The 19,961-nt window shown below is 65.8% G+C and overlaps 3 protein-coding genes and 1 long non-coding RNA gene across 5 annotated transcripts in view; 1 reads left to right on the top strand and 3 right to left on the bottom strand.

Moving 5' to 3' along the window:
• The window catches only part of RTN2 (reticulon 2), a 17,177-nt gene extending 15,275 nt beyond the window's left edge, over nt 1-1,902 (bottom strand). The window contains exon 1 of the mRNA XM_071800770.1: nt 1,026-1,902. Within this exon, the coding sequence (XP_071656871.1) occupies nt 1,026-1,902 (877 nt within the window). The remainder of the gene's footprint in view (nt 1-1,025) is intronic.
• Nucleotides 1,247-14,355, top strand: VASP (vasodilator stimulated phosphoprotein). Of its 2 annotated transcripts, none has more exons than XM_065859416.2 (12): nt 1,247-2,078; nt 8,254-8,425; nt 10,520-10,688; nt 10,767-10,818; nt 12,189-12,229; nt 12,310-12,488; nt 12,592-12,698; nt 12,796-12,869; nt 13,703-13,748; nt 13,837-13,897; nt 13,976-14,033; nt 14,160-14,355. In XM_065859416.2, the coding sequence occupies exons 1-12, from the start codon at nt 2,074-2,076 to the stop codon at nt 14,195-14,197; spliced, it is 1,002 nt and encodes a 333-aa protein (XP_065715488.1). In that variant the 5' UTR covers nt 1,247-2,073; the 3' UTR covers nt 14,198-14,355. The 2 variants fall into 2 exon arrangements, with proteins under 2 accessions (XP_065715488.1, XP_071656910.1); XM_071800809.1 differs by having other exon boundaries at nt 12,595-12,698.
• LOC139826028 (uncharacterized) lies at nt 12,693-14,204 on the bottom strand. Its single transcript, XR_011736134.1, has 3 exons — nt 13,321-14,204; nt 13,127-13,226; nt 12,693-13,032 (listed from the first exon to the last, which is right to left on the bottom strand). It is a non-coding gene; the product is annotated as an uncharacterized lncRNA (long non-coding RNA).
• Nucleotides 14,356-14,742: 387 nt separating the features above from the next.
• Nucleotides 14,743-16,549, bottom strand: OPA3 (outer mitochondrial membrane lipid metabolism regulator OPA3). Its single transcript, XM_065859414.2, has 2 exons — nt 16,355-16,549; nt 14,743-15,458 (listed from the first exon to the last, which is right to left on the bottom strand). The coding sequence occupies exons 1-2, from the start codon at nt 16,494-16,496 to the stop codon at nt 14,908-14,910; spliced, it is 693 nt and encodes a 230-aa protein (XP_065715486.1). The 5' UTR covers nt 16,497-16,549; the 3' UTR covers nt 14,743-14,907.
• Nucleotides 16,550-19,961: the final 3,412 nt, after the last annotated feature.

Raw genomic sequence — 19,961 nt, forward strand, 5'->3', positions numbered from 1 at the left:
CGGTGTCCGTGTCCCCGCCCCCCCGGCCACGCCCTGGCCCGGTGTCTCCTCCACCGGTGTCCCCATCCCCAGCCCCTCCCGTTATCTCCATCCCCGGTTGCCCCATCCTCGTTATCCCCATCCCCGGTACCCCCTGGTTCCCCCATCCCCGGTACCCCCGGTACCCCCATTCCCGTTATCCCCATCCCTGGTACCCCCCGGTACCCCCATTCCCGTTATCCCCATCCCCGTTATCCCCATCCCCGGTACCCCCTGGTTCCCCCATTCCCGATACCCCCGGTACCCCCATCCCCGTTATCCCCATCCCCGGTACCCCCTGGTTCCCCCATCCCTGGTACCCCCCGGTACCCCCATTCCCGTTATCCCCATCCCCGTTATCCCCATCCCCGGTACCCCCTGGTTCCCCCATTCCCGATACCCCCGGTACCCCCATCCCCGTTATCCCCATCCCCAGTACCCCCCGGTACCCCCATCCCCGGCATCACCCGGTACCCCATCCCCGTTATCCCCCGGTATCCTCATTCCCGTTATCTCCTGGTACCCCCATCCCCGGCATCACCCGGTACCCCCATCCCCGTTATCCCCCTGTATCCCCATTCCCGTTATCCCCCAGTACCCCCATCCCCGGTACCCCGCGGTACCCCCATCCCCGTTATCCCCATCCCCGGTACCCCCCCGATACCCACATCCCCATTATCCCCATCCCCGGTTCCCCCATCCCCCGGTTCCCCCATCCCCGTTATCCCCCGGTTCCCCCATCCCCGTTATCCTCCGGTTCCTCCATCCCCGTTATCCCCCGGCACCTCCATCCCCGTTATTCCCCTGTTCCCCCATCCCCGTTATCCCCCCGCACCCCCCGGTACCCACATCCCCATTATCCCCATCCCCGGTACCCCCCGGCATCTCCATCTCCGTTATCCCCCGGTTCCCTCATTCCCGTTACCCCACCCTCGCTCCCCTCATCCCTCTCCCCTCATCCCCGGGCCTCTCCCGGTGCCGCCGCCTCCCCTCCCTGTTCCCGGTACCGGTCCGTACTGCAGTGGGCGAAGCCCAGGACCTGCCCCATGGCGGCGGCGGCCCCCGCATGGGGCTCCCGGTTCCGCCCGGTCCCGGTATCCGCATCACCGCGGGGCCATGGCGGGGCCCGCGGCGGCGGACAAAGGGCGGCGGCGGCGGCGGCGGCGAGGGCGGGGCCGGGGCGGGGCCGGGGGCGGGGCCGGACCGGGGAGATGGGAACCGGGGACCGGGAACCGGCACCGGGTACCGGCACCGGGCACTGGGAACCGGCACTGGGTACCGATACAGGGTACCGGGCACTGGGAACTGGTACCGGGCAACGGGAACTGGCACCGGCACCGGGGAACGGGCACCGACACCGGGAACTGGTACCGGGCAACGGGAACTGGCACCGGCACCGGGGAACGGGCACCGACACCGGGAACTGGTACCGGGCACTGGGAACTGGTACCGGCACCGGGGAACGGGCACCGACACCGGGAATGGGTACCGGGCACTGGGAACTGGTACCGGCACCGAGGAACGGGCACCGACACCGGGGAACCGGCACCGGGAACCGGCACCAACACCGGGAGCGGGTACCGGGCACTGGGAACTGGTACCGGGCACTGGGAACCGGCACCGGGAATGGGTACCGGGCACTGGGAACCGGCACCAACACCGGGAACTGGTAGCGGGCACTGGGAACTGGTACCGGGCAACGGGAACTGGCACCGGCACCGGGAGCGGGTACCGGGCACTGGGAACTGGTACCGAGCACCGGTAATGGGCACCGGGCACTGGGAACCCGCACCGGGCACTGGAAACCGGCACCGACACCGGGAAACCGGCACCGTGAACCTGCACCACCCGTTGCCCTTTTAAGAAGGAGCGAGCCCCCCTCATTCCGCCGCCCTTACCCTTTTAAGAAAGCGGGGAGCAACTCTGCCCCACCGGGAGTGGGCGTGGCCTGGCGGAGGGGCGTGGTCGGGCGCGGCCGGGGGCGTGGCCAAGGGCGTGGCCAGCGCCAGGACCACCGGAAGGGTCCGGACACAGCGCGGCAGCAGCGGCACCAGTATGAGGTGAGCGGGGGCACTGGGAGTACTGGGAGTAGCGGGAACGTGTACTGGGAGCACTGGGAGTACTGGGAACTGGTACTGGGAACACTGGGAATACCAGGAACTGGAACTGGGAGCACTGGGAGTGCCGGGAACCGGTACTGGGAGCACTGGGAATACCAGGAACTGGAACTGGGAGCACTGGGAATACTGGGAATTGGTACTGGGAGCGCGGGCAGCTTGTACTGGGGGCACTGGGAGCACCAGGAGCTCGTACTGGGAACACTGGGCAGCACCGGGAACCCGTACTGGGAGCACTGGGAATACCAGGAACTGGTACTGGGAGCACTGGGAATAGCGGGAAGTGGTACCAGGGGGTACTGGGAGCACTGGGACCCGGTACTGGGAGCACTGGGAGTACTGGGAGCTGATACTGAGAGTTTGCACCAGGAAGCACTGGGGTCACTGGGAGAACTGGGAAGCATCAGGAACTGGTACTGGGAGCACTGGGAATACCAGGAAGTATCAGTAGCGGGTACTGGGGGAACTGGGGAGCACTGGGAGCACTGGGAGTTGGTACTGGGGGAACTGGGGAGCACTGGGAGCTGGTACTGGGGGATCTGGGAGCGCTGGGATCTGGCACCGGGGGAAATGGGAAGCACTGGGAGCACTGGGAGCTGGTACTGCGGGAACTGGGGAACACTGGGGAACACTGGGGGAACTGGGGAGCACTGGGAGCTGGTACTGGGGGAACTGGGGAGCACTGGGAGCACTGGGAGCTGGTACTGGAGGAACTGGGGAGCACTGAGAGCTGGTACTGGGGGAACTGGGGAGCACTGGGAGCACTGGGAACTGGCACTGGGGGAACTGGGGAGCACTGGGAGCACTGGGGGCGCTGGGAGCTGGCACTGGGGGAACTGGAAGCACTGGGAGCTGGCACTGGGGGAACTGGGGAGCACTGGGAGCTGGTACTGGGGGAACTGGGGAGCACTGGGAGATGGTATTGGGGGAACTGGGAAGCACTGGGAGCACTGGGAGCTGGCATTAGGGGAACTAGGGAGCAGTGGGAATTGGTACTGGGGGAACTGGGGAGCACTGGGAGCACTGAGAGCTGGTACTGGGGGAACTGGAGAGCACTGGGAGCACTGGGACCTGGTACTGGGGGAACTGGGGAGCACTGGGAGCACTGGGAGCTGGTACTGGGGGAGCTGAGGAGCACTGGGAGCACTGGGAGCTGGCACTGGGGGAACTGGGGAGCACTGGGAGCTGGTACTGGGGGAACTGGGGAGCACTGGGAAATGGTATTGGGGGAACTGGGAAGCACTGGGAGCACTGGGAGCTGGCACTAGGGGAACTAGGGAGCACTGGGAATTGGTACTGGGGGAACTGGGGAGCACTGGGAGCACTGAGAGCTGGTACTGGGGGAACTGTGGAGCACTGGGAGCACTGGGACCTGGTACTGGGGGAACTGGGGAGCACTGGGAGCACTGGGAGCTGGTACTGGGGGAACTGGGGAGCACTGGGAGCACTGAGAGCTGGTACTGGGGGAGCTGAGGAGCACTGGGAGCACTGGGAGCTGGCACTGGGGGAACTGGGAGCACTGGGAGCTGGTACTGGGGGAACTGGGGAGCACTGGGAAATGGTATTGGGGGAACTGGGGAGCACTGGGAGCACTGAGAGTTGGCACTGGGGGAACTGGGGAGCACTGGGAATTGGTACTGGGGGAACTGGGGAGCACTGGGAGCACTGGGAGCTGGCACTGGGGGAACTGGGGAGCACTGGGAATTGGTACTAGGGGAACTGGGGAGCACTGGGAGCACTGGGAGCTGGCACTGGGGGAACTGGGGAGCACTGGGAATTGGTACTGGGGGAACTGGGGAGCACTGGGAGCACTGGGAGCTGGCACTGGGGGAACTGGGAGCACTGGGAGCACTGGGAGCACTGAGAGCTGGTACTGGGGGAACTGGGGAGCACTGGGAGCACTGGGAGCTGGCACTGGGGGAACTGGGAGCACTGGCAGCACTGGGAGCACTGAGAGCTGGTACTGGGGGAACTGGGAGCACTGGGAGCACTGGGAGCTGGCACTGGGGGAACTGGGAAGTGTGGGGGGGGAAGGGCGGGGCCCGGACGCCTGGGTCCCCGTTGGGGAGAAGAGGAAGGAAAAGGGGGGGCTGTGTGGGGTGCGTGTGGGGGTTGGGTGCTGGGGGAGGGGAAGCAGCACCCATGGGTGCCCCTCAGGGACTGGGGTGCCCCAATTTGGGGTCCCCCACCCAAGGTCGCCCCTTGTACTTGGGGGGGACCCAGCACCCATGGGGGTCCCCAAACTGGGGGAATCCCCAGTCCTCCCAGTTTAAGCTCCCAGTGCTCCCCAGTTCCCCCAGTACCAGTTCTTGGTACTCCCAGTGGCCCCAGTACCAGCTCCCAGTACTCCCAGTGCCACCAGTACAAGGTCCCAGTGCTCCCAGTACCAGCTCCTGGTATTTCCAGTGCTCCCAGTATGGGTTCCTGGTGCTGCCCAGTGTTCCCAGTACGAGCTCCTGGTGCTCCCAGTGTCCCCAGTACAAAGTCCCAGTGCTCCCAGTTCCAGTTCCTGGTATTCCCAGTGCTCCCAGTAGCGGGTCCCCACACCCTCAGTACTCCCAGAATGAGGTCCCAGTATTCCCAGTGCTCCCAGTAGCGGGTCCCCATACCCCCAATGCTCCCAGTACCATCTCCCAGTATTCCCAGTGCTCCCAGTACTGCGTCCCCATGTCCCCACTTCCCCCAGTGCCCCCAGTACAAGGTCCCAGTATTCCCAGTGCTCCCAGTACTATCTCCCAGTACGCCCAGTGCTCCCAGTACTGGGTCCCTGTGCCCCCAGTGCTTCCAGTACGAGGTCCCAGTATTCCCAGTGCCCCCAGTACTGAGTCCCCATGTCCCCGGTCCTCCCAGTACCAGCTCCCAGTATTCCCATTGCTCCCAGTACCGGCTCCCATTATTCCCAATGCTCCCAGTAGTGGGTCCCCGTACCCCCAGTGCTCCCAGTACCGGGTCCCAGTGCTCCCAGTACACCCAGCACCAGATCCCAGTGCTCCCAGTACCATCTCCCAGTATTCCCAGTGCACCCAGTATTAGGTCCCCATACCCCCAGTGTTTCCAGTACCAGTTCCCAGTATTCCCAGTGCCCCCAGTATGAGGTCCCAGTACTCCCAGTACACTTAGTACCCTCTCCCAGTATTCCCAGTGCTCCCAGTACTGCATCCCGGTGCCCCCACTCCTCCCAGTGCTCCCAGTGCCATCTCCCAGTACCCCCAATGCTCTCAGTATGAGGTCCCAGTATTCCCGTTCGTCCCAGTACCATCTTCCAGTATTCCCAGTGCTCCCAGTACTGGGTCCCAGTGCTCCCAGTACCAAGTCCCAGTGCTTCCAGTACACCAAGTATCGTCTTCCAGCACCTCCAGTGCTCCCAGTACCAGCTCCCAGTACTCCCAGGTAGTGGGTCCCTGTACCCCCAGTGCTTCCAGTATGAGGTCCCAGTACTCCCAGTACAGCCAGTACCATCTCCCAGTGCTCCCAGTATGAGGTCCCAGTATTCCCAGTGCCCCCAGTCCCATCTCCCAGTGCTCCCAGTATGAGGTCCCAGTACTCCCAGTACACTCAGTACCAGGTCCCAGTGCTCCCAGTACCACATCCCTATGCCCCCACTCCTCCCAGTGCTCCCAGTATGAGGTCCCAGTATTCCCAGTGCCCCCAGTTCCATCTCCCAGTGCTCCCAGTATGTGGTCCCAGCACTCCCGGTACCCCCAGTACCATCTCACAGTACCCCCAGTGCTCCCAGTACCACTTCCCAGTATTCCCAGTGCTCCCAGTAGCAGGTCCCTGTACCTCCAGTGCTCCCAGTATGAGGTCCCAGTACTCCCAGTACACTCACGACCAGGTCCCAGTGCTCCCAGTACCACATCCCCACGCCCCCACTCCTCCCAGTGCTCCCAGTATGAGGTCCCAGCACTCCCAGTACCCCCAGTACCACTTCCCAGTATTCCCAGTGCTTCCAGTACCACTTCCCAGTTTTCCCAGTACCCCCAGTCCCATCTCCCAGTGCTCCCAGTATGAGGTCCCAGTATTCCGAGTGCCCCCAGTTCCATCTCCCAGTGCTCCCAGTATGAGGTCTCATTATTCCCAGTGCCCCCAGTCCCATCTCCCAGTGCTCCCAGTATGAGGTCCCAGTACTCCCAGTACACTCAGTCCCATCTCCCAGTGCTCCCAGTATGAGGTCCCAGTATTCCCAGTGCCCCCAGTACCATCTCACAGTACCCCCAGTGCTTCCAGTACCACTTCCCAGTATTCCCAGTGCTCCCAGTAGTGGGTCCCTGTACCCCCAGTGCTCCCAGTACGAGGTCCCAGCACTCCCAGTACCCCCAGTACCATCTCCCAGTATTCCCAGTAGTGGCTCCCAGTACCATCTCCCAATATTCCCAGTGCTCCCAGTAGTGGGCCCCCATACCCCCAGTGCTCCCAGTATAAGGTCCCAGCACTCCCAGTACACTCAGTACCAGGTCCCAGTGCTCCCAGTGCTCCCAGTACCACATCCCCACGCCCCCACTCCTCCCAGTGCTCCCAGTATGAGGTCCCAGTATTCCCAGTGCCCCCAGTCCCATCTCCCAGTGCTCCCAGTATGAGGTCCCAGCATTCCCAGTGCCCTCAGTCCCATCTCCCAGTGCTCCCAGTACCACATCCCCACGCCCCCACTCCTCCCAGTGCTCCCAGTATGAGGTCCCAGTATTCCCAGTGCCCCCACTCCCATCTCCCAGCGCTCCCAGTATGAGGTCCCAGCATTCCCAGTGCCCCCAGTCCTATCTCCCAGTGCTCCCAGTATCACTTCCCAGTATTCCCAGTGCTCCCAGTAGCGGGTCCCTGTACCCCCAGTGCTCCCAGTACGAGATCCCAGTGCTCCCAGTACCACATCCCCACGCCCTCACTCCTCCCAGTGCTCCCAGTATGATGTCCCAGTATTCCCAGTGCCCCCAGTCCCATCTCCCAGCGCTCCCAGTATGAGGTCCCAGTATTCCCAGTACCCCCAGTCCCATCTCCCAGTGCTCCCAGTATGAGGTCCCAGTATTCCCAGTGCCCCCAGTCCCATCTCCCAGTGCTCCCAGTACCACATCCCCACGCCCTCACTCCTCCCAGTGCTCCCAGTACGAGGTCCCAGTGCTCCCAGTACCACATCCCCACGCCCCCACTCCTCCCAGTGCTCCCAGTATGAGGTCCCAGCATTCCCAGTGCCCTCAGTCCCATCTCCCAGTGCTCCCAGTACCACATCCCCACGCCCCCACTCCTCCCAGTGCTCCCAGTATGACGTCCCAGTACTCCCCGTGCCCCCACTCCCATCTCCCAGCGCTCCCAGTATGAGGTCCCAGTATTCCCAGTGCCCCCACTCCCATCTCCCAGTGCTCCCAGTATGAGGTCCCAGTATTCCCAGTGCCCCCACTCCCATCTCCCAGCGCTCCCAGTATGAGGTCCCAGCATTCCCAGTGCCCCCACTCCCATCTCCCAGCGCTCCCAGTACCACATCCCCACGCCCCCACTCCTCCCAGTGCTCCCAGTATGAGGTCCCAGTACTCCCCGTGCCCCCAGTCCCATCTCCCAGCACTCCCAGTATGAGGTCCCAGCATTCCCAGTGCCCCCAGTTCCATCTCCCAGTGCTCCCAGTATGAGGTCCCAGTACTCCCAGTACACTCAGTACCAGGTCCCAGTGCTCCCAGTACACTCAGTACCAGGTCCCAGTACTCCCAGTACACTCAGTACCAGGTCCCAGTGCTCCCAGTACCACATCCCCACGCCCCCACTCCTCCCAGTGCTCCCAGTATGAGGTCCCAGCATTCCCAGTGCCCCCACTCCCATCTCCCAGCACTCCCAGTATGACGTCCCAGTATTCCCAGTGCCCCCACTCCCATCTCCCAGCACTCCCAGTATGACGTCCCAGTACTCCCAGTGCCCCCACTCCCATCTCCCAGCGCTCCCAGTATGACGTCCCAGTATTCCCAGTGCCCCCACTCCCATCTCCCAGCGCTCCCAGTATGACATCCCAGTATTCCCCTTGCTCCCAGTTCCCACCTTTGGGGGGTTGTTCCTCATTCTGGGGGGGCTGTTCCCCCTCCCCACGGGCGCCCCCCCCTCTGCGGGTCGGGTGCCCACCCATGGGTGCCGCGTTGCCCCCCAGCGCCGAGCGGGTGCTGCTGAGCGCCCGCGCGTCCGTGCTGCTCTACGACGACACCCAGCGGCAGTGGGTGCCCGCGGGGGGGGCGCCCCCCGCCCCCAGCTGCATCCACATCTACCAGCACCCGGGGGGCGCCGCCCGCATCGTGGGGCGCCGGAGCCAGCCCGACCAGCAGGTGGGGGCACCCGTGGGTGCTGGGGGGTGAAGGGGGAGGCTGGGAGATGATGGGGTAATGGTGAGAATTGGGGGGGGGGTGGGGGTCTATGGGGCACCCATGGGTGCTGGGGGGTGAAGGGGGAGGCTGGGAGGTGATGGGGTAATGGTGAGAATTGGGGGGGAAGGGGGGTCTATGGGGCACCCATGGGTGCTGGGGGGTGAAGGGGGAAGCTGGGAGATGATGGGGTAATGGTGAGAATTGGGGGGAATGGGGGGTCTATGGGGCACCCATGGGTGCTGGGGGCTGAAGGGGGAGGCTGGGAGATGATGGGGTAATGGTGAGAATTGGGGGGAATGGGGGGTCTATGGGGCACCCATGGGTGCTGGGGAAATGGTGGAGATGGGAGGACTCTATGGGGCACCCATGGGTGCAGTAAGGTCTATGGGGCACCCATGGGTGCTGGGGGGTGAAGGGGGAGGCTGGGAGGTGATGGGGTAATGGTGAGAACTGGGGGGGAACGGGGGGGTCTATGGGGCACCCATGGGTGCAGTAAGGTCTATGGGGCACCCATGGGTGCTGGGGAAATGGTGGAGATGGGAGGACTCTATGGGGCACCCATGGGTGCTGGGGGGTGAAGGGGGAGGCTGGGAGGTGATGGGGTAATGGTGAGAATTGGGGGGGAAGGGGGGTCTATGGGGCACCCATGGGTGCAGTAAGGTCTATGGGGCACCCATGGGTGCTGGGGGTTGAAGGGGGAGGCTGGGAGATGATGGGGTAATGGTGAGAACTGGGGGGGAAGGGGGGTCTATGGGGCACCCATGGGTGCTGGGGGGTGAAGGGGGAGGCTGGGAGGTGATGGGGTAATGGTGAGAACTGGGGGGGAACGGGGGGTCTATGGGGCACCCATGGGTGCAGTAAGGTCTATGGGGCACCCATGGGTCCTGGGGTAATGGTGGAGATGGGAGGACTCTATGGGGCACCCTTGGGTGCTGGGGTAATGGTGGAGATGGGAGGACTCTATGGGGCACCCATGGGTGCAGTAAGGTCTATGGGGCACCCATGGGTGCTGGGGAAATGGTGGAGATGGGAGGACTCTATGGGGCACCCATGGGTGCTGGGGGGTGAAGGGGGAGGCTGGGAGGTGATGGGGTAATGGTGAGAATTGGGGGGAAGGGGGGTCTATGGGGCACCCATGGGTGCAGTAAGGTCTATGGGGCACCCATGGGTGCTGGAGTAATGGTGGAGATGGGAGGACTCTATGGGGCACCCATGGGTGCAGTAAGGTCTATGGGGCACCCATGGGTGCTGTAGGATCTATGGGGCAGCCATGGAAATGGGGGAAATATGGGGCACCCATGGATGCTGACGCGATGGGGTAATGGTGGAGATGGGGGGGCTCTATGGGGCACCCATGGGTGCTGGGGGCTATGGGGTACCCATGGGTGCTGGGTGGGGTCTGTGGGGCACCCATGGGTGCTATAGGGTCTATGGGGCACCCATGGGTGCTGGAGAATCTATGGAGCACGCATAGGTGCTGGGGGGCTATGGGGCACCCATGGGTGCTGGAGCAATGGGGTAATGGTGGAGATGGGGGGCTCTATGGGGCACCCATGGGTGCTGGGGGGCTGTGGGGTACCCAGGGGTGCTGTAGGGTCTGTGGGGTACCCATGGGTGCTGGGGGTGATGGGAGAGATGGGGGGCACCCATGGGTGCTGTAGGATCTGTGGGGCACCCATGGGTGCTGGGGGGTAGCTGTAGGAGTAATGGGGGGGCACCCATGGGTGCTGTAGGATCTGTGGGGCACCCATGGGTGCTGGGGGGTAGCTGTAGGAGTAATGGGGGAGCACCCATGGGTGCTGGGGGGGGGGTATGGTGCACCCATGGGTGCTGGGGGGGCTGCGTTTCACCCAGTGGGATCTATGGGTCCCCCATGTCTATCAGGGGACACCCATGGGTGCTGGGGCTCTATGGAGCACCCACAGGTTCCATAGACCCTGTGGGCCCCCCCCATTCATTCATGGGGGGCTCTATGGGGCACCTTTTGTTTCGGGGGGCGCTCTATGGGTGCAGACCCCCCCCCAGGTGACACCCATGGGTGCTCCCCCCACCCAGGTGGTGCTGAACTGCCCCCTGGTGCGCGGGCTGCGCTACCAGCAGGTGACCCCCCAGTTCCACCAATGGCGGGGGGGGCGCCGCGTTTGGGGGCTCAATTTCGGGGACCCCCAAGAAGCCGCCCAGTTCGGCACCACCGTCCTGCAGGTGCTCAGGGTGCTGGAGCAGGGTGAGTTGGTTTGGGGGGGGGGGGGCACCCATGGGTGCTCTGAACCCCAATTGACCCCCCCTCTCCGGTGTTGTTTAGGGAGCCCAGTGGGTGACGGTTCGGGGGTGGAGGAGCCGGAGCTGCAGGAAAGGTGGGGGGGCACCTGAAAATTGGGGTGCTGGGGGGGTCCCCAATTCAATGGGGGGGCTGTGGGTGCTGGGGGGGTCCCCAATATAATGGGGGGTTGTGGGTGGTATGGGGGGGTCCCAATTAAATGGGGGGGCTGTGGGTGCTGGGGGGGTCCCCAATTTATTGAGGGTGCTGTGGGTGCTGGGAGGTCCCCAGTTCAATGGGGGGGCTGTGGGTGCTGGGGGGGTCCCCAATTCAATGGGGGGCTGTGGGTGCTGTGGGGGGTCCCTAACTAAATGGGGGGCTGTGGGTGCTGGGAGGTCCCCAATTCAATGGGGGGGCTGTGGGTGCTTTTGGGGTCCCCAATATAATGGGGGGCTGTGGGTGGTATGGGGGGGGTCCCAATTAAATGGGGGGTCTGTGGGTGCTGGGTGGGTCCCAAATATGATGTGGGGGCTGTGGGTGCTGGGAGGTCCCCAATTCAATGGGGGGGCTGTGTGGTCCCCAATTCAATGGGGGGCTGTGGGTGCTGGGGGGGTCCCCAATTCAATGGGGGGGCTGTGGGTGCGTGGGGGGTCCCCAATTCAATGGGGGGCTGTGGGTGCTGGGGGGGTCCCCAATTCAATGGGGGGGCTGTGGGTGCTGTGGGGGGGTCCCCAATTCAATGGGGGGGCTGTGGGTGCTTTTGGGGTCCCCAATATAATGGGGGGGCTGTGGGTGGTATGGGGGGGGTCCCAATTAAATGGGGGGTCTGTGGGTGCTGGGGGGGTCCCGAATATGATGTGGGGGCTGTGGGTGCTGGGGGGGTCCCCAATTCAATGGGGGGCTGTGGGTGCTGGGAGGTCCCCAATTCAATGGGGGGGCTGTGTGGTCCCTAATTCAATGGGGGGGCTGTGGGTGCTTTTGGGGTCCCCAATATAATGGGGGGCTGTGGGTGGTATGGGGGGGGTCCCAATTAAATGGGGGGTCTGTGGGTGCTGGGGGGGTCCCTAATTGAATGGGGGGGCTGTGGGTGCTGGGGGAGTCCCCAATTCAATGGGGGGGCTGTGGGTGCTGGGAGGTCCCCAATTCAATGGGGGGGCTGTGTGGTCCCTAATTCAATGGGGGGCTGTGGGTGCTGGGGGGGTTCCCAATTCAATGGGGGGCTGTGGGTGCTGGGGGGGTCCCCAATTCAATGGGGGGATGTGGGTGCTGGGGGGGTCCCCAATTCAATGGGGGGGCTGTGGGTGCTGTGGGGGGTTCCCAATTCAATGGGGGGCTGTGGGTGCTGGGGGGGTCCCCAATTCAATGGGGGGCTGTGGGTGCTGGAGGGGGGGGTTCCCATTTCAATGGGGGGTGCTCTGGGTGCCCCCCATTCCACGGGGGGGCCCATGGGTGCCGACCCCCACCCAGGCACCCACCAGAGGAGCCCGAGCGCCAGGCGGCGGCTACAGGTGGGTGCTGGGGGGGTAGGGGATGAGGGGAGGGGCCCAATCCTGACCCCCCACCCTTAAACCCCTTTCCCCCCCCACAGGCACCCAAGCACCCATTGGAGCCCCCCCGCCACCCCCTGGCCCCCCCCCACTCACAGGGGCCCCCCCACCTCCGGGCCCCCCCCCTTCAACAGGGGTCCCACCGGCTCCCCCATTACCGGGGGGGGGCTCCGGCTTTGCCGCCGCCATCGCGGGGGCGAAACTCAGGAAAACGGGCAAGGTGAGGATTTGGGGGGCATGGGGGGGGGCACCAATTTCTTGGTATATAATTGGGGGTGTGTGTGTGTAATAATTTGGGGGGGGGTCACCCCATTTATTCCCAGCAGGATGAAGCAGCAGGTGCCCCCCCCGCACCCCCTAAAGGTGAAGGTGCCCGTGGGGGGGGCGGCGGGGGGTTGATGGAGGAGATGAACGCCATGTTGGCGCGAAGGTGAGGGGGGGGACATTGATAAGGGGGGGACACAATTTAGGGGCGAGGGGGGGGGGGGAAACATCGCATCCCGTGACCCCCTCGCCGCCCCCCCAAGGAGGAAAGCGACCGTGCAAGGGGAGAAAGCAGCGGACGCGGAGCCGGGCGCTAGGACCCAGGGGCAGCCCGCGGGTGAGTGGCGGGAACTACGCGCCATTCAATAGGTTCAGCAATGGCAGCGATACCGCCGAGCTGGGAAGCTAAGCAGGGTCGGGCCCGGTCAGCGCTTGGATGGGAGACCAGGGGTGTGCGCTGAGCCAGCACTGGGCTCTTGTGGCCAGGAAGCCAATGGGACCTGGGGGGGATTAGAAGGGGGTGGTCAGAAGGTCAGAGAGGTTCTCCTGCCCCTCACATATATATATAGATATAGATATCTTTATAATACATACAGTCATAGCACTCTGAGAATGGCTGATCTGGGAAGCTAAGCAGGGTCGGGCCCGGTCAGTACTTGGATGGGAGACCTTGTGGCCAGGAAGCCAATGGGACCTGGGGGGGATTAGAAGGGGGTGGTCAGTGGGTCAGAGAGGTTCTCCTGCCTTTCACATATATATATATATATTGATATCTCTATAATACATACAGCCATAGCACCCTGAGAATGGCTGATCTGGGAAGCTAAGCAGGGTCGGGCCCGGTCAGCACTTGGATGGGAGACCTTGTGGCCAGGAAGCCAATGGGACCTGGGGGGATTAGAAGGGGGTGGTCAGTAGGTCAGAGAGGTTCTCCCGCCCCTCTACTCTGCCCTTGAAAAGGGGTTTAGTTCAGATACTATCAGGATACACTTGGGGATCATATACATATATATATGATATATACACCCATAGCACCCTGAGAATGCCTGGTCTGGGAAGCTAAGCAGGGTCGGCCCCGGTCAGCACTTGGATGGGAGACCTTGTGGCCAGGCATTGGGAACTGGGGGGTTTTTGGGGCCCCTCCCTCACCCCCTGCCCTTTCCCCCCCAGAGCTGGCGCGGAGGCCATGGGACAAGTCAAGCTCCACCCTGCCCAGGTGGGTTTTTTTGGGGGGGGGGGGGACACCCCATGGATGGGGGGTGGTTGGGGTACCCCCCAACCTCTTTTCATTCCCCGTCCCCCAGGATGAAGTCGGCTGCCCCCCCAGACCCCCCTGATGAGCCTGAACTTGAGCGAATGAAACAGGTACAGGGGGGGGTGTGTGTGTAAATTTTGGGGGGGGGAATCCCCCCAAATCCCTTCACTGTGTGTCCCCTCCTCCAGGAGCTGCTGGGGGAGGTGCGGAGGGAGCTGCAGAAGATGAAGGAAGAGATTATTGAAGGTGGGGGGGGGGACTTTTTTTGGGGGGGGGCGCTCATGGGAAAATAGGGAATTGGGGAGGGGGAAACATTTGGGGGGGGGGACAATTATGGGACCGCCCCATGACGCTTTATTCCCCCCCCTGTAGCGTTCGTGGTGGAGCTGAGGAAGAGGAACACGCCCTGACCCCCCCCCCCATTTTATGGACCCCTCCCTTTTAATACTTGGGGGAGGGGCCTTTTTAATGCCACTTTTGGGGTTTTTCACTTTATTTTAAACTTGGGGGGGGGTTGGGTGTCGTTCCCCCCCCCGGCCACAAATAAACACGGTTGGTTTGTATGTGACACCCGTGTCATTGTCACCCACCTGGGGGGGGGGGTCATGGCTTTAAGCCCCGCCCCCAAGCTTTGGCTCCACCCCCAGCTGTGCCCCCTCCCTCCAGCTCCACCCAAGGGGCTGAAATGCCCCCCGCCCCGTCCTGGCCCCGCCCCCGGCATTTGTCCCCACCCACCACCATTGACTCCACCCCAGTGCCACGCCCCTTTCAGGCCACACCCCCAACTCTTAATAGCACTCCAATCATCACTGTAAGGCCCAACAGGCCCCGCCCATCCCGAGGCTCCACCCCCACTGCAGCCCAACCCGAACCCCCGCCCCCACATCAGCCCAACCCCTTCACCTGAAGCCACGCCCCCTCCACCAAGCCCCGCCCCTAAAGGATCGAGCAGGCAAAGCACATGGGTGCCTTTAATGTCCCACTGGGGGGGGGCGTGGCCAACTCCACCGCGGTGGGCGTGTCCTGAATCACCATTATTTCCCCCTCGGGGGGCGTGGCTAGGCCCATAGGGGGCGTGGCCACCCCCGGCGGGGGGGACGTATCCTCCATCAGTTTGTTTTCACCTCGGGGGGGCGTGGCTAGGCCCGCCGGTGGCGTGGCCAGAGCCAGCGGGGGCGTTACCAGACACCGCATCTGTGCAATTAGAGCCGGTGGGGGCGTGGCCACCGGCGTTCCCTGAGGAGCCGGGGGCGTGGCCGGCGCCGTTCGCAGAGCCACCGGGGGCGTGGCTGGACACGAAGGGGGCGTGGCCGGCGCCGTTCCCTGAGCTGCCGGGGGCGTGGCTGGACCCCGAGGGGGCGTGCCCGGCGGCGTTGTGGGCGTGGCCTCCCCCCAGCCTGGCCGCCATGGCGTCCAGCTCCCCCTGCAGCCGCTCCAGCCGCTCCCCCAGCTCCCGCAGCGCCGCCGCCTGCTCATCCTCCCGCCGCCGGGCCTGCCCCGTTTGCCGGGCGTATTCCAGGTAGAGGCAGAGCCCCCCGACCCCGAACACGATGGCTTCGCCCAGCAGCTCGGCCCCCAGCTCGGCGGCGGCTTCTTCGTTCAGGGGTTTCACGGTGGCGCCGCGGAAACCCATGAGGCGCATCTTGGCGCGCATCTCCACCCAGTGGTACACTGCGGGGGGGGGACACCCACTTCCGGTGTCACCACCCCCCCGGTGTCACCACCCTCCGGTGTCACCACCCCCCCGGTGTCCCCACACGGTGTCTCCACCCCCCCATGCCAGTGCTGCCCCCCCCTTCTGCCGGTGTCCCCCCAACTTCCCGGTGTGTCCCCCACTCCAGTGCCACCCCCTCAAGAGCTGGTGTCCCCACCCCCCAGTGTCCCCGCCACCTTCCCGGTGTCCCCACCCCCCAGTATCCCCCCCCCCGGCTCCCGGTGTCCCCACTTTCCCGGTGAACCCCCCCTTCCGGTGTCCCTAACCCCCGCTGTCCCCCCACTTCCCGGTGTGTCCCCCACTCCGGTGCCACCCCCTCAAGGCCCGGTGTCCCCACCCCTTCAGTGTCCCCCCCCTCCCGGTGTCCCCCCTACCTCCCGGTGTCCCCACCCCCCCCAATGTCCCCCCAACCCCCCAGTGTCCCCCCCCACTTCCCAGTGTGTCCCCCACTCTGGTGCCACCCTCCCAGGCCCGGTGTCCCCACTCCCTCAGTGTCCCCCGTACCTCCCGATGTCCCCAAACCCCAGTGTCCCCTTACCTCCCGGTGTCCCCAACCCCCCAGTGTCCCCCCTACCTGCCGGTGTATCCCCCCCCTCCCGGTGCTCCCAGCCCCTAGTGTGTCCCCCCCTTCCGTTGTCCCCCCCTCCCGGTGTCCCCAACCCCCCAGTGTCGCCCCTATCTCCCGCTGTCCCCAACCCCCAGTGTCCCCGCTCTCCCGCTGTCCACCCCACCTCCATTGTCCCCACCCTCCCGGTGTCCCCGCCCTCCGGTACCACCCCCCGAGGCCCGATGTCCCCGCCCTCCCGGTGTCCCCGCCGGTCCCTCCCGGTGTGTGTGACCCCCCCCAACTCACGCTGGGCGGGGGGGAGGCAGATGTAGGTCCGGAAGAAGGGGCTGGCGCGCGCCCCCGCCTTGATCCGCGCCGCCAGGGGGCGGCTGAGCTGGCGCGCGCCCAGCGTCAGCAGCTTGGCCAGCGGGAACGCGCCCGCCACCATCGCTTCCCGCCGGCGCGCCCGCACGCGGCGCCCGCCCGTGACGTCAGCGCCGCGCCGCGCCGCCGGCGGGGAGAGGCGGTGGCGGCCGGGGGGGGGCGTGGCCTGGCGGCTCAGAGGCCACGCCCTCCTGGTGCTGGGACACGCCCTCTGGTGCGTGGACACGCCTCCTGGTGCGTGGACACGCCCTCCTGGAGCTGGGACACGCCCCCTGGTGCTGGGCCACGCCCTCTGGTGCGTGAACACGCCTCCTGGTGCGCGGACACGCCTCCTGGTGGAGGACACGCCCCCCTGGCGCTGGGACACGCCCCCCGGTGCTGGGACACGCCCTCTGGTGCGTGGACACGTCCCCCGGTGCTGGGACACGCCCCCCGGTGCTGGGACACGCCCCCCAGTGCTATGACACGCCCCCTGGCGCCATAGGACACGCCCACCGCTCGGTAAATGGCCCCGCAGACATCGCGGCGCCCGTGGGTGTCATTGGGGCCTCGTGGGTGATATTGGATCCATCTGGGTGGCACTGGGGCACCCGTGGGTGGCACTGGGCATTGTTGAGTGACACTGGGGTACCCCTGGGTGACATTGGACACCCCCGGGTGACACTGGAACACTCGTGGGTGACATTTGAACCCCCTGGGTGACATTGGGGCACTCGTGGGTGACATTGGAAGGCCTGTGGGCGACACTGGAGCACCCGTGGGTGACATTGGATCCTTCTGGGTGACATTGGGGCACGCGTGGGTGACATTGGGTCCCCCCTGAGTGGCACTGGAGCACCCGTGGGTGACACTGGACACTGTGATTGACACTGGGGCACCCGTGGGTGACATTGGATCCTTCTGGGTGACACTGGGGCACCCGTGGGTGAAATTGGACACCCCGTGGGTGGCACTGGGACACCCGTGGGTGACGTTGGAACCTCCCTGGGTGACACTGGAGCACCCGTGGGTAACACTGGACACCGTTGAGTGACACTGGGGCACCCATGGGTGACATTGGGCACCCCATGAGTGACACTGGAGCACCCGTGGGTGACATTGGATCCTTCTGGGTGGCACTGGAGCACCCGTGGGTGACATTGGACACCCCGTGGGTGACGTTGGAACCCCTGTGGGTGACCCTGGAGCACCCGTGGATGACATTGGAGCCCCCTGGGTGACATTGGGGCGCTTGTGGGTGGCATTGGATCCTTATGGGTGACACTGGGACACCAGTGGGTGACATTAGAACCCCCACGGGTGACACTGGAGCACCCGTGGGTGACATTGGAGCCCCCTGGGTGACATTGGGGCGCTCGTGGGTGGCATTGGATCCATCTGTCTGACCCTGGAACACCTGTGGGTGACATTGGATCCTTATGGGTGACACTGGGGCACCCGTGAGTGACATTGGACACCCCGTGGGTGACACTGGGACACCCGTGGGTGACATTAGAACCCCCATGGGTGACACTGGAGCACCCGTGGGTGACATTGGATCCTTCTGGGTGGCATTGGAGCACCCGTGGGTGACATTGGACACCCCATGGGTGACACTGGGACACCCGTGGGTGCCGTTGGAACCCCCGTGGGTGACCCTGGAGCACCCGTGGGTGACATTGGAGCCCCCTGGGTGACACTGGGGCACCCGTGGGTGACATTGCCCCCCCCCCCCCCCGTGTCCCCCCGCATCCCCCCCGCACACGTGACGTGGGGACCCGGCTCCACGCGACCACCGCCTCACGTGGCTCCTGAGCCCCCCCCCCCCATGTCACCCCCCCACCCCTCCCGTGTCACCCCCGCCCCCCCCCCCGTGTCCCCGCCCCCTCCCGTGGGCGGTGCCACCGCAGCCGGTGCCGGTGACACCACGGAGCCGGTACCGGGGGGACACGGGGGGGGCACCGGGGGGGGAGTCAGGGGACACGGGGGGGGTCCTGGGGAGGTCCCGGGGGGGGTCAGGGGACACTGAGGGGTGATCGGGGGTCTCGGGGGGTCCCAGGGGGGATCCTGGGGGGCACCCAGGGGGTGGGCGGGGGGGTCCCAGGGAGGGTTGGGAACACTGGGGGTTCGGGGGGGTCCTGGGGGGCACCCGGGGGTGGTCGAGGGGGGGTGTCAGGGGACACTGGGGGGAGGCGGGGGTCCCGGGGGGGGCGGGGGACACGGGGGGGACCTGGGGGGGGGCACCCGGGGGGTGGGTGAGGGGTCCCAGTGAGGGTCGGGGGCTCGGGGGGGGCTCGAGGGACACGGGGGGGTTGGGGGGGTCCTAGGGTTCGCAGTGGGGGGTCGGGGGTCTCGGGGGGGGTCCTGGGGGGCACCAGGGGGGTCCGGGGGGTATTGTCAGAGGACACTGAGGGGGGGGGGCGGGGGTCACAGGGGGGGTCCTGGGGGTCACCGGGGGCGTCCTGAGGGGCACCCGGGGGGGGGCAGGGGGTCCCGGGGGGGGTCGCAGGGTCCCGGGGTGGGTTTGGAACACTGGGGGTTCAGGGAGTCCTGGGGTTGGGGGACACGGGGTGAGTTGGGGGGGTCCTTGGGGGTCAGGGGTGGGGGGTCAGGGTACACCGAGGGGGGGGGTCGGGGGTCTCGCGGGGGGTCCTAGGGGTCCTTGGGGGTCGGGGGTGGGGGGTCAGGGGACACCGGGGGGAGGACGGGGGACAAAGAGGAGTCCCAGGGGGGGTCCTAGGGGTCACCGGGGGGTCTTGTGGGGGGACAGGGGACACGGGGGGGGGTCCTGGGGGGTCCCAGGCTTGGTCGGGGGACACAGGGGAGGGCCGGGGGGGTTCTTGGGGGGCACCCGGGGGGTGGGCGGGGGGTCCCGGGGGGGTCGGGGTCCCACGGGGGGTCCTGGAGGGCACCGGGGGGTCCCAAGAGTGGGAGTCAGGGGACACTGGGGGGGGTCGGGGGACATGGGTGGGGTTGAGGGGGGGGCCCTGGGGGCACCCGGGGGGGGTCGGGGGTCTCGGGGGGGGATCAGGGGACACGGGGGGAGGTTGGGGGACACAGAGGGGGGACTTGCGGGGGGTCCTAGGGCTCCTTGGGGGTCCGGGGACATTGCGGGGGGGGTCCTGGGGGTCTTGGTGGGGGGTTCAGGGAACACGGGGTGGGGGTCCCAGGGGGGACCTGGGGGTCACCGAGGGGGTCCCGGGGGGGAGGGGTCAGGGGACACCGGGGGGGGGGCGGGGGACACGGGGCGGGGCTTGGTGGGGTTCCTGGGGTCACCCGGGAGGTGGTTGGGGGGGGTCGGGGGGTCCTGGGGGGGTCAGGGGACAACGAGGGGTCCATGGGGGGTTGGGAACACTGGGGGTTTGGGGGATCCTGGGGGAGGTGTCAGGGGACACTGGGGGGGGGTCAGGGTTCCCGGGGGGGTCGGGGGACAGGGGGGTGTTGGGGGGTCCTGGGGGTCCCGGGGGGGGTCTTGGGGGGACTTAGGGGGGGTCAGGGGACACTGGGTGGGTCGGGGGGTCCTGGGGGTCAGTGGGGGTTCCCGGGTGGG

The sequence above is a fragment of the Patagioenas fasciata genome, chromosome 33 (genome assembly GCF_037038585.1).
Source record: "Patagioenas fasciata isolate bPatFas1 chromosome 33, bPatFas1.hap1, whole genome shotgun sequence".
Lineage (NCBI taxonomy): Eukaryota > Metazoa > Chordata > Aves > Columbiformes > Columbidae > Patagioenas > Patagioenas fasciata.

Coding starts and splice junctions, on each gene's coding strand:
- VASP (XM_065859416.2), top strand. Junction 10,689..10,766: donor GCTCAGGGTGCTGGAGCAGG/GTGAGTTGGTTT, acceptor GGTGTTGTTTAG/GGAGCCCAGTGGGTGACGGT. Junction 10,819..12,188: donor GAGCCGGAGCTGCAGGAAAG/GTGGGGGGGCAC, acceptor ACCCCCACCCAG/GCACCCACCAGAGGAGCCCG.
- OPA3 (XM_065859414.2), bottom strand. CDS start 16,496: ATGGTGGCGGGCGCGTTCCCGCTGGCCAAGCTGCTGACGCTGGGCGCG. Junction 15,459..16,354: donor CTGCCTCCCCCCCGCCCAGC/GTGAGTTGGGGG, acceptor CCCCCCCCGCAG/TGTACCACTGGGTGGAGATG.